At 40.6% G+C, this 12,998-nt stretch overlaps 1 protein-coding gene across 6 annotated transcripts; it reads left to right on the plus strand.

Moving 5' to 3' along the window:
- Nucleotides 1-739: 739 nt before the first annotated feature.
- LOC147633779 (uncharacterized) lies at nucleotides 740-5,577 on the plus strand. Of its 6 annotated transcripts, none has more exons than XM_086804804.1 (6): nucleotides 740-997; nucleotides 1,541-1,684; nucleotides 1,902-3,208; nucleotides 3,519-3,729; nucleotides 3,835-3,951; nucleotides 4,043-4,653. In XM_086804804.1, the coding sequence occupies exons 3-6, from the start codon at nucleotides 3,084-3,086 to the stop codon at nucleotides 4,145-4,147; spliced, it is 558 nt and encodes a 185-aa protein (XP_086660930.1). In that variant the 5' UTR covers nucleotides 740-997; nucleotides 1,541-1,684; nucleotides 1,902-3,083; the 3' UTR covers nucleotides 4,148-4,653. The 6 variants fall into 6 exon arrangements, with proteins under 6 accessions (XP_086660930.1, XP_086660933.1, XP_086660928.1 ...); XM_086804807.1 differs by lacking the exon at nucleotides 4,043-4,653 and adding an exon at nucleotides 5,404-5,577 and having other exon boundaries at nucleotides 743-997; XM_086804802.1 differs by having other exon boundaries at nucleotides 747-997; nucleotides 3,820-3,951.
- The last annotated feature ends 7,421 nt before the right edge of the window (nucleotides 5,578-12,998 follow it).

Genomic DNA, 12,998 nt, shown 5'->3' on the forward strand with positions numbered 1-12,998 from the left:
AGCTAAGTTATATTTTCTTCAAACATTCAAAAATAAATATCCCAGAATGATGCCCGAAATCAGTAAGGTATGTAGAATGTTAGACATTAAAAGCTTGTGGTCATTAAAATCTAGACATGCCACTATGTTCTTAAATTAAAACTTCATTAATGGACCTTGAAAGTTGTTAAAACATAACATCTTTTTAGTATTCATTATCTGAAATAATTATTCTAAAAGTAGAAAAACTTATGTTTGGAAGGAAAAATTTCTTATCAATGGGAGGGATTTTTGTTTAACTATTTTTTGTAGTTATTTTTCTTCAAACATTCAAACATATTTATCCGAGAATGATGCCTGAAATTAATAAGATATGTAGAATATTGGACATTAAAAGCTTGTGATCATTAACCTTCTCAAACTCGTAACCTCTTCCCCTCTATGGAATCTTGCCCTATCTTCACGCTTACTCTATGCACTCTTACCCTCTTTAAAAAGTGTTAGCTGGAGGTTATTTGAAACCATAATTGATGACAACTCTCTCACTGCCTCTACATTGCATTCCCTCCCCCTCCCCTCCCCTCCCCTCCCCCCCTCTCTCTCTCTTCCTCTTTCTCTCCCTTCTTGTGGTTCTCTCACCAAGCCGAAAATTTGAAGGGCGTTCCTATTTTTTTTTTCTTTTGAAGGACTTTGCTATAACTTACTTATCTTTATGAGTAAATTGGAAGGACATTCTTTTGAAGGACTTTGCTATAACTTATGAGTAAATTGGAAGGACATTTAACCAGATTTCCTACAAACCTTCCTTTCTTTTTAGAGGGTATTCGAGTTTTCGCCCTTCTGTCTCTTTGTTCATCTCCGCATTCTTTCTTCCTCTTTAGTCTCCGCGTTCCCTCTTCCTTCGCTTAGAATAGTGGCTGCAAGGCCCTTGCAGCCGTCTCTCAAGAAAGTGCCTTTCATCTCTGTGTGTGCACAAGGCCATGAACCACATGCCAAGGTCTCCAAAGGCTCCCACAAGGTAGGCTCTTGCCCTCATCATTCCCCTTATCATCTCTGTGTGCACTGAAAAATTTTCAAGAAAAAAACTACCCTCCGCACCCTCTTGGAGGGTATTTTTTTAATGCTATTTGATGGACATAGATTTTTATGTGTTCTTCTATGTCTATGTCTATGGTCTGTTTCCTTCATTGTCTATGTCTATGTTCCCTCAAATGCATTGAAAAAGATTTAGAAAAAAAATCACCATCATGATCCCTCTCCCTCGAGATAGACTATCATCACCATATTCCTATGCTATGTACCATCTCTCTCATCTTTGTGTGCACTGAAAAATTTCAAAAAAAAAAACCTCCCGAGAGGGTGTGCCAATGTACCCTCCTGGAGGGAATTTTTTAAATGCTATTTGGTGAATATGTCTATGCCTATAGTCTATCTCATTGATTTTCTATGTCTATGGTGAACTTGATTTAAAAAAAAAACTACCCTCCTGGAGGGTGTGTTGGCGCACCTTCCTAGAGGATAGTTTTTTTTAATATAAACTTTGATGTTGGTGTGCACATAGGAAGAGGGAGATGGTGATGATGGTTATAAAAAAAACTACCCTCCGGGATCATGGTCCACACACATGAAGAGGGAGATGGTGGTAATGATGGGAGATGGTGGGATGGTGAGCTTGAGAATGATGGTGATAGTGTAGAGTACACAGGTTGTTCATATCAAAAATCTCATGTTGTCCATCATGTTGTTTATATTAAGAGACTGACATACAGACCTAGGTGTGCCTTTTGAGGCCTTTAGAGTTGACTTTTGTTGCTATTTTTTGAAATGACATAAATTTGGAATTATGTTGCAAATGCAAAGGAGAATTTAGCAAAAAAAATTTGGGTCACTAAGTCTTTGCTTGGTTTGCTATTTGTTTGTAGTTGTACTTTTCAAGGGGGAGGTGGGAAGCACGGTAAAAGAGGGAGAGGATCAAGGGTTTTGGAAACTATGGGAAATGACCCTTCACCATCTGACAGCATGGAACAAATTAGTCGAGTCCTTGAGACTGAATTGCAACAGTAAGAGGAATTGGGTGATGAGGTAAACAACCAGACATTTGATGCTAGCGCGCGATAGGTACTATGCATGAGATTGATGACAAGCTATCTCCAAGGGAAGATTGTATATGCAGATTATCCCCTATGTTATGAGATCTACGGTACCTCCCCTTGAGGAGAACAGAGATGAGAACACCATCTATATGGATCAGGGTGAGGACATAATGCAGCGAATCAGAATATATAATTGCTATGAATGTCTTATAATTCCTCTTTGCATATTAATTCCCTATGCAAAAGTACAAGGATTAAGAGATGATATCTTAGGATTGAAGACTACTTTTGGTAAAGAGGGAAACGTGCTCAAGAAGGGGACCTTCATCGTATCTATGTGGACCTGTGATGATAAAGAGAGCACTATGATGAATGAAGAGAATGGGATCCCATTTGGGTGGACATCAACAAAGAGTTTGAGGCAGAGATTACCCATTTGGGAGGGCTTGGATGATCTCTACCTCAATACCAATGGAGATCCAGTTGTCTTTGACCCAACCCCCAAGGAAATCTACTCCCGAACAGTAAACCAACTAAACGTCGGGCTGTGTAATCAATTTCCAAAGATTGAACCAACTCTGGTGGAAGACAAACGAGAAGTTTAATGGACCTACAAGAGGGGCAACCATGAAATTTCGCACAAATTCTGCCCTAAATGATTAATTTAGCGTGGCAAGCTTCAAGCTTGATGCTCGTTGTCATGCGTATGCTAAATCCCTCCACTTTCTTATCTATTGAGATCAATGATAACCGGGCTCGCCGAGCGGCCTGTTTCGTGACCACGCCATATGTACTACCATTGTCAAACAAGACATTGATTCTCTGGCCACTTGTGTAGCCGAAAGTCTTAAGCAATTCGTTTCACTCATACTCCAGGTCATGGTTGCCTTTCCGCCTATGTTCGAGCTCCTGGTTGACATTGGTGTTGACCAAAGTTGTGGGAGCTGGAGATCTCCGTGTGCTCCTTAGTGATATGTTTTACGTGTGGGAGGGTAATCACCGCGCAATGGCATGGACTACAGACTCATCAAAGAAAGGTTCTCAAACATAAGGGCAAAGCATCACCGTGTTTTATGTACTAGCATTGACCCGACTAGTGAAATTGCCCTACTATTGAGCTTACAGAGGATGAATTAGTAAGTGTGTTTTTGGTTTTTCTTCATTTAGTATTTATAGTTCTCAATGTTTAATTATTTGGTGCGTTCTATTTCGAAGCTATTTTGGGGATTTCATGCACAAACAAACTAGACTCAACAATTTTTTTCAAATTCCTATAGTTATGGTTTTGATTTTCCTTCATTAAGTGTTTTCTAGTTCTCAATGGTCAAATTTTTAGTGCATTGTATTTCTAAGTTATTTTGAGAATTTCATTCACAAACAAACAAGATTATTGGAAATTTTTTCTAGATTTCTAATTGTTTTTCACTTATTTGTTGCTTTTGGTAGTTTGAATACATATGCTCTTGTAAGCACTCCACTTTATGATGAGATAGCGAACTTTGCCAACGTAAGTGCGGCTAATCACGAGGATTATATGAAAGATCTCCTAGAGAAGGATAGAAGGTTGATTATGCAAATTAGAAAGAAGTACACGAAGGGTACGAAGCCATGGTACCCTCTTACTACAGGGAGATGCTTGGGAAAGCTTGTGTACAATGTGAGTTTCTTTATTTTTTCTTTGTTAATAGTAGTGGAGTCCTTATTTCATTGAAAGTTTTCTTGTGCTTTTCACTTTACATTTTGCAAGGTGCAAATCACACAGACACTTAACAAGAAGCTAGAGAAGGCCCATTTGACTTTGTCAGAGGAGGAGCTCCAAGTCTTAGAGGAGAAGGAGACCGCCGATTTGGTTGCCAAATACGGAGATAGAATTCGAAAGGTTGTTAAATGGATTGTGGTTTCTTACTTTTTGGGCATGCAAATGTTTTTTGATGTTTACATGTGACGATATTCGTTCTTATGTATTTTAGATCATCAACATCGTTGACCCCAAGCATGGTGATGCTTGGCGGTCTAAGGTTTGGTCTTTCAAATGGGGAGCTAATAACTACACTACCTTAGAGAAGCTAATTTGATTTCTCTTTGTGGTGTTGGAAAAATATTGGTTGTCCTTGTTGGAGTCAAATACGACGACTAAGGCCATGTTTAGCCTTGCACGAGGAGACCACCTCAAGAGACAGTATGTTTTGTCGTTGTTTTATTATTTCCTTGCTACTATGGAATATAGTCATATCAATAGGGCTATCATGAAATCGTTGATTGATGTATTTTATGAATGTTTTCAATTTGTAGTTGGCCAAGAAGAGAAGTAGCATTGGAGAAAATAGATCACAAAGAGTAGGATGTGCTTCACAATTTTGTGGAGGCTCCTTGTTGGGTATTGATGCTGTTAGATAGGGGGCTATCTAAGGTCTGCCATGCTTGCTATTTCTTTACTGTAGTACTCTGTGTCTATGCCCTTTATGGTCCAAAGACACGGGATGGTGTCTCCTATATTTTACTTGGAGAGTGCACCTTTGTTGAGGCTCTCCATATACACCCTATAGATTTGGTAGCTTACCACCACTTTTGCTAGAGGTTTCATGTGCCAAGTCACCTACAAGAGATGACATTCTTGGTGGTATGGAGCGCAACCAAGCATTCATGGCTTGCTTTGTGCAGTTGTTGTGTTCTAGGGATGGCATTTGCCTTGAGTTAGGGTGTGGTACTGCCCCTATTCTCAAGGAATGTATGAGGATAGGGCGCATATGTGCATCAATGGTGGACAATGAGACGAGAGATTGTTGTCCTAGTTGGTGTAGCCCTTGCTTCTAGCTAGGAAGCAAGTAAGACAGGGAGAGACTAGTTCTTCACAGGTTATTAATGATGATATTGATACACGTGCGGGAGAGAATCCATACGAGTGAGCATCCACACCTTCTATTCTATATGCTTGCATTGTTGACTATACATTCGGGTTGTTTTTTGCACTTGCGTGAGATTACTATGATTTTGGTTTGTATTTGGAGATGGTTTATTTTGTTTGTGGTGATGGTCTAATACTACTTTGATTATGGTTTTGGTAGTGCTGTAAATGTCTTATTAATGAGAATAATATGTTTTTATGTAGTAATGGATAGACGATCCTATATTGAATTTTTCTTGATACAATGCATAAGTATGGTTGGTGGGAGATGTGGATTGGAAAGTGCATGCATGATTATTCAGCCTAAAAAGTTGTTCTTGTTTTTTGTTCCATGCAAGTATGATTGGTGGGAGATGTGGATTGGAAAGTGCATGCATGATTATTCAGCCTAAGAAGTTGTTCTTGTTTTTTGTTCCATGCAAGTAGGTTTCCTATGCATGCTGAAGCGAAGAACAATGGCTAGAGACCCACGATTTGATGTGGGACACAAAGATTGGCTTCGTGTTGGACACTTGTTTATAAATGATGAATGTGGCTTTGTATGACTTATTGTAGGTTTTCTGGTTTGTTGTGGAATCTATCAAGATATATATATATATATATATATTTACTTATTCACAATATTGAGAGGCCTTTTTTGGTGTGGCCTCATATTCTTGTGAATCTCTTTTATGATAGTGATGTCCTTTTCATTTAATATATATTAATGTTGATGATGAGGGTCTATGTGTTCATGTGTCCATGGTGATGATGATGTTGATGTCTTTGTGTGTATGGATGTCCTTTGTGTATGATATGTGTCCTTGAATGGGCGTTAAACTTAGTGTTCTCGTTTGAAAATCCATCAAAACGTTTTGGTTCTTTTCTTGCTAGCGCTTGTGTTTCTTTAAGCTAGGAGTCTTAGCACATGCTAAGTGCGTTCTTTTAAGGACGTTGTCTGCCACGCAACGCTCGGTTTTGTGGTTCGCTTGGAGTTTAGGAAGACTCCACGAGGGTGGAGAATTGCTAAGTCTTTGAAAAAAGGTGCTTCTTCAAAAACCATTAAAGAAACTAAGGAAATATGAGAGGTGGACGAGGAAATTGAAAAAGAAGGCGAGAATGAAGAGGGTTTCATGGTGACTCCTTGCTTTTTGTGATTAGAACTCTTACAAGACAGTCTTTAACAGAGTGAAGGTAATTGTTAACCACTTTTTCTTAAATCTTACATAAGGTATCTTTTAGATTACTAAGCATAACGTGTGTGTGTGTGTGTGTGTGTGTGTGTGTGTGCATTGCAGGTGCTGAAACCCATTCCTTTGCCATCTATTTCCTTGTGCAGACTTGTGCCTAACCTTTCTATATACGAAGAGTGCAGTTTAGGTATAAGAAGTTGGTAAGGAAATTTTATACGAATGGCTATGTTGGCGATAGATGCAGGTTCATTTACTCCATCTCCTCATCTCATAATCATGTTAGAGAAGTGACTCAAGATGCAGTTATTGCATGGGATGACATTTGGCGATTGAAAAACGAGGAGTGTAAGAATATGATTAAAGGCACAGAGTGAGAACTCATGAGCAAGAAGATGTTATATGTGGGATGGTAATCATTGAGTTGTGGCATCGATGGAAGAGATTAACAAATATGAGTCTACTTAAATTGCCTTCTTTTTTGAATGCGGTCTTTTGTTTTATAAAATAGGTTTGGGACTAATTAGATTTGCACTATCAAAGTGTAGCATTCAAGAATGTCGCATCAAGACATCCTTGTATTGATGCTATTCTTATTGAATTCAATGAGGATAGCGAGCGGAAGGTTCTCATAGTGATAGATCGCTTAAACAAGTAAGAGAGTATATATTTTAAGACTCTGAATTATGAATATTCGACTCTTCTTTTCATATGGACAAAGTGTGTCTCATTAGGATGCTTGGGCTGGCAAACAAAGAAACAATTATGAAGCACACGAGAGAGAAAAAACATGGATGGATAAGCATGCCTCGACAATCTTAAAAGAATGGCGCAATCCAAAACATGAGAGCACTATGTATACACAGCAGTAACTTCAATGAGACTCTCCCAGTATGGTCACGAATTCATCCTCTCTTACGCATCGTGTGAGCACATTGTCTTTGCCGAGTCTATATAACTCTCTGGCAATCAATTGATATGGTGCTGCAAGCTTGATCAGCCTTCGCATCTTATCCTTATTTAAGAGTACGTTCTGAGAGGGAAGCCATAAGCTAAATACTCTGAAATCTCTTCCCTCTACTTCGGTACCATATCCAATTTGAATAGATAAGCATCAGGGAGGTCATCGTTGATACTAGTTTGCTGGTTCTCCATTTGGAACTCTGGACAGGTGGTCGGCCAACACATGTTTTTCCTTCCTTACCGTTTGACAGTAAAGTCAAATTCCAACAACAATAGTAGCCAACGTGTGATTCTTCATGTGGTACAAGGTTTATTCACTAGATATAGCAAAGCTTGATGGTCCATAAAAATATGAATTTGTTAGCCAAGAGATAATGTCGGTATTTCTTGACTGTGTAGACTATTGCCAATCCTTCTCCTTCGGTAGTGGTGTAGTTCACCTCTGCATCATTCAATTGACGACTAGCAAAGCCAACTGGATAGTCCAACTTGGGCCAGTACGCAACCAATTGCAAAATTTGACGCATCGGTGTGTATGTGGAATATAAGATCTCGATTGGGGGCTCGCAAAATGGGTGTGCTTGCCAAGGCTTGCTTCAGACGATCATAAGTCTCTTGACACTCCTTGGTCTACTCAAAGACAATGAGCAGTTTATACAAGGGTATGGCTATCTCCGCATAAGATATGATGAAGCGTCGATAATAACCCACATGACCCATAAACCTTTGCACACCTTTGTAGTTGGTGTGGACAGTGGTAGTTCCAAGATCAACTTGACCTTGCTATCATCAATGGATATGCCATTTTTTGAGACTATGTGTCCTAGTATCACACCATGCCTGGCCCAAAACTGGCTCTTCAAAGGGTTTAGTGATATCCGATATAATCGGCAACGTTCAAATACCTTCCTCAAACAGTTCAAATGATCTTCCCATCGAGAATGTGCACATAGATCATCAATAAACACTTCCAACCACTTTTGCAAGTAGTCCTTAAAAGCTGCGCACATTAATCTTTGAAAGGTTGCCGGGGCATTTGTAAGACTGAACGGCATGACCTTGTAAGCGAATGTTCCCCACATGGTATTGAAGGCAGTCTTATGTTGGTCTTCTGGTGCTATGGACACTTGATTGTACCCTCTGAAAACCCATCCAAGAAGCTGTACGCTTCCTTTCCAGCCACTCTTTCCAGGACATGTTTGGTATATGGTAATGGGTAATGGCTGGAAGGGGTGCCTTCCATGCTCTTAGATCAATCTTTAATGTTTGTGAGTCCCTGTGTACATATACATGATCCAAAGTCCAATCATGCACCCAATATTATGTCATATCAGGTTGGCATAGGAAGTCCATGACCACAAATGTATGACGATATTGAAACGTAAAGAGTTAGAACTTCACATTTTCCAAGAGCCCAATGGGTCTTGAAGATGTTCCATCAGCCATCTTAATGATTAGATCTGCTCTTTTTAGATCCAGCTTTCCTCAATTTTCCTAGAAATGTTTGCTAATGATGCTGACACTTGCCCCACCATCCAGGATGGCTAATGCCTGGTATCCATTATGATGAATCGGAATGGTAGCGTTCGTGTCGTCACTCTCATAATAGTGTCCCAGTTGGTTAACTGGTATCTTAACCACTCACGTTTCCTTTGTATGCCTCAAGGGTCTTTCTACCAAGGGTGGCAAAGCCTCATCCATATTCTCCGCTGGTTTTAGACCTCCTTTGACCCATTCTTTTACATCTATCCATAGGGTGGGTGAATTGTGTAACAATTGACCCAAGGGCATCTGGACAGGCGTGGATAACACAGCTGCTAGGCTTCTTATATCCCTGGGTTCCTTAGATATATAGTGTTCTTCCCATCGAGGTGTCTTGTATTCTTCCACGAAGAAAGAATGAATGGACCACCCCCAACTGATTTTCCTTGAACATTCTAGTCATTGTGTTTGTTTGGGAGTCTGCTTCAGTTTCTTATAGAATCGGGGTGGGTAGGTTCAAGGTCCTATTGCGGGGTGGTACATCTAATGGATAGATGGTATCCCTTACTCGGCTGGCCCATAAATTTGTTGGTTCTTTTCAACTAGGCCCTTGGTATCTTCTAACTTACTTTTTTCTTCGTCAACATTAGGATATTCACCAACCCCCTTTGGGGTTGCTGGTTGTTCTCCTTGTTTTCCCAGATCTAATCCTTCTAGATTGATCCCTTGATCCCCCTCTTCCTTTGATTGTGTGGATTCGGTATCAATTGTATCTTCTTCGGATCCATCTTGGATTGTAACCCGTGTGTCCCCCTTTCCTAATTTCTTCACTCTTCTCCTGCAACCAGATTTGGAAATAGTAGCATCCGCCCGGCTCCTTCCTTTGTCACCTAATTGAGCTTGAGCTTGTGTTAGGACATTGAGCAGTGTGATCTTCCCAGACTGTACACTAATGGTACGAATGGTGGCTTGATTAGTAGTAGAAGCTGAACCACTTGCTCGTCGCGGTAGGCACAATCTTTGAATAGATGATCAATTCCACACTTAGTGCAAGTGAGCACTAGCATGTCATTGGGTGTGGTCACCACTTGTTGTGGCTGGTGTGTATGAGTCATAATCTTATTTGGGCATTCGGCTACTTGATGTGGCCCCCACCACATCCATAGCATTATAAAGGTTCTCTTCTCAAATTTGAGTTGGTTTCCTTACCCTTCCATTGTACCGTGGTTTGAAACACATGTACTAGCTTGTTATTCTGTAGGACATAATACTTTGGCGTGACATCACCCATATCCTCATAGTATTCCCCACTAAATTCTAGTTCTTGTGCCAGTTCAATATCTTTTGATGGCTCTTCAATCACTACTTGATTGATCTTGGCCTGTGGTGGTTTTGTGATGGAGTAAGAAGATGAAGATACTTGGTTGATTGAGGAATTTTCAGCTCATGACATGATGCCACGAGGTTGTGAGAACATGGTCATTGATGACATTTTGGATGAGTACTCATTTGTCAGTGATACACATGATGACCATGTTTTGGATGATCATGCATTGGGTGATGTGTTGAGTGGCTCATGCATGGGCATTACGGGTAGTTTACAGCCATACTTATGTCTTTTTGGTCTCCAACATACATGGTTCACGCATTAACATGCTACTTGACATGAGTCCTTGATGGTATACTGTTAATCCCATTTGAATTAACACCATGATTCTCAATTGAGGACATTAATAAGTGTCATGTAAAGGCACTATATAAAGGTTGTACATTATGAGACATTGGCCACCCAAGGCCTAGTTAGTAAGTTTTGGGCACCCAAGTGTGAATAAGGGCCTATTGTATATAAGGTATTTTCTCATAATGAAAGGACACAATCCCCTTCATGCTATTGAGCGCTCTTCCCTTATACTGGTGAGAGAGTGAGGAGTGAGAGCATTCTAGAATTTTGCCTCTTCCATGCTTGTATGAGAGAGTGAGAGAGAGTGTGATTGGCCTATGTGATGGTGTGAGCAACTCCACACTGACAGTGTGGAGGTGGAACTTGTAATTTGGAGCATACATGCAAGCTTGGAGGCTTCAAGAGACACGAGCTCGAAGCATTGGTACGTACCCCACGATAGTTGTGTTTCATTGCTCATCCATTAGGTGAATGTGTAGAGTTCCCTCTGGGAGGTGTGGTTTAGCATAACATCTTTGGCACCGCTATATCGGGGAAACACCTTTGTTTCTTCCATACTCCTTGAGCTTCAGCTCCCATTGCATAGTATTCATTGTTGCCTTTGCATTTTGGTAATGCATTGTATGGAAAATGGAAGGATAAGGTGTGTGTGGTTGAGAAAAAAAATATAGTTTTGATGTTGTGAATGTTGTGGGAAGTAGTTAGGAAAGGATTCATCGGTTACTCTTGATAAGTTTGATGTTAGCACCACAAAAAAACACCAACGTGAAGAAGTAGGTTATGTGTTGTTTTCTTCGTTTTTCAAAAATTCAAAAAAAAATCAAAAACATAAGGGACCATTGATTGAGCCAGGAACTTGCATTTCATCCCCTAGCATTGGCACAATCTAATTTTTATCAATTGGATAAGTATTATGCACCCAAGAATACAAATAGCCGATGCGGAAAACTTCACGTGAAAGTGCAGGAAGTGTTCATGACACGTGAACCATTTTCTTGCAATTTCACGCCACGAGTCGCTCACGAAATCAGCGCTGGGATTTTAGCACGAAATCATGGGATTACATTCCAAAAATAGAAACCCTTATCCTGACACCTCTGACACGATTCAGTCCGCCAAAAATTGGATCACGTGAAAGTGCAGCAGACTTTCACAGCATGAAACACTTTTTGTTTCATAGCGTGAACTCAATCCTGCTGTTTCACGAGAAGACCAAAACCAACGAATTGACAAAACTAAGGCTGTGAGGGTCGGATAAAGAAGGAACTTAATCTTAAGGAGAAATATTGGATTACGTGAAAGTGCAGTAGACTTTCACAACGTGAACCATTTTCGAAGTAGTTCACGGCGTGAAACACTTTCGAAGTAGTTCATGACGTGAAACACTTTTTGTTCTACGACGTGAACTAAGTCCTGCTATTTCACGACGTGAAATTCTCTGCTAATTCTCCTGAACAGAGCCTCCTGAACAGAGCAGTAAAACCAAGAATTGAATCAGTTTGGGTTGGATACTATCTTATCAAATCATACATACATGCACTTAAGATCTGGAAAACTCATTGGAGACGATCTTACGCCGCCTGACGATCGCCTCTGCTGACGATAGTGCAGCAAATCATCTAGGAACTTCCTATCAAAGAAGTGTGGGATCGAGACAGTCTGTAAGCACACACTTAAGTGTCTTGAGAAACCTGACCACCGCAGAAACCAGTAGTGAGGAATCCATGGAAGAAGGGCTACACTGGGTTTGGGAAAGGTGACAAACCACACTCTCCAACCGAGTCCAGTGGGATCATTGATATAGCCCGATGATTTTTTGGTCTCCAAACCCAGTCATGATGAAGAAGCGCAATCTGCGGGCATGGGTCCATCAACTAGCACTGGACTCGGTCCAAGACAAGAAGGGCCATTCTAGACGTTGAATTCTAGGCTGTCAAATACTAGCACCCCTCGAATTAGACGAGATATGGAAAGTGTAGTTAGGATGGGTCAAATATTCTTTCCCACCACCGAGGAAATGAAATTGGACTTCCAACGAAATGAGGTGGAACGACAACTCCGAGAATTGAGCTTAAGAAAACAAGAGCTTGATACTTGTAGGACAAGAGCTGAGAGAAAGGAGACAGATAATGTTAACCATCTCCAATCACGAGGAAAGGAATCTAAAATTGCTACAGGTAGAGGCGATGGGGATATTCCAAACCTGAAACCCATAAATGAGGAATCCAGAATGGAGGAAGGGGTTACAACCAGAGAAGAAGAGGGCAACATAGACAACTTGGTTGTAGAAGTTAAGGACCAGCTCTATACCAAGAAGGACATAGAGCTAATGATCAATCACCCTACATTCTTACAAGATATGGAGCTCTTAATTGCACAAAGACGCACAGAGGCTACTATTGGGGAATCCCACAAGGATACCACAATCGGACAAGTCCACGAACCTGAGATACCAAGAAGAGACAATATGGGTAGGGGACGAGGACTAGGAAGGGGGGGAGCAATTCCCCAGAGACCTAGAAACGATCCAGCCAGCCACAAGGACAGACTTGTTGAATATTGCCGCTGATGGGTAGGGGGATGGTCAAGGATTTGGGTTCTACTCTAGAACCTTGACCTTCCCAGATGAAACCCCATATCATCTCAAAACCCAAAAATTCTATGGGGATGGAGATCCTATCCAACATGTAAAGATTTTTTAATCTACATGTGAAACCTGCAGACCA

This window comes from Cibotium barometz, chromosome 11 (genome assembly GCF_041138505.1).
Source record: "Cibotium barometz isolate CiBa-2024 chromosome 11, ASM4113850v1, whole genome shotgun sequence".
NCBI lineage: Eukaryota > Viridiplantae > Streptophyta > Polypodiopsida > Cyatheales > Cibotiaceae > Cibotium > Cibotium barometz.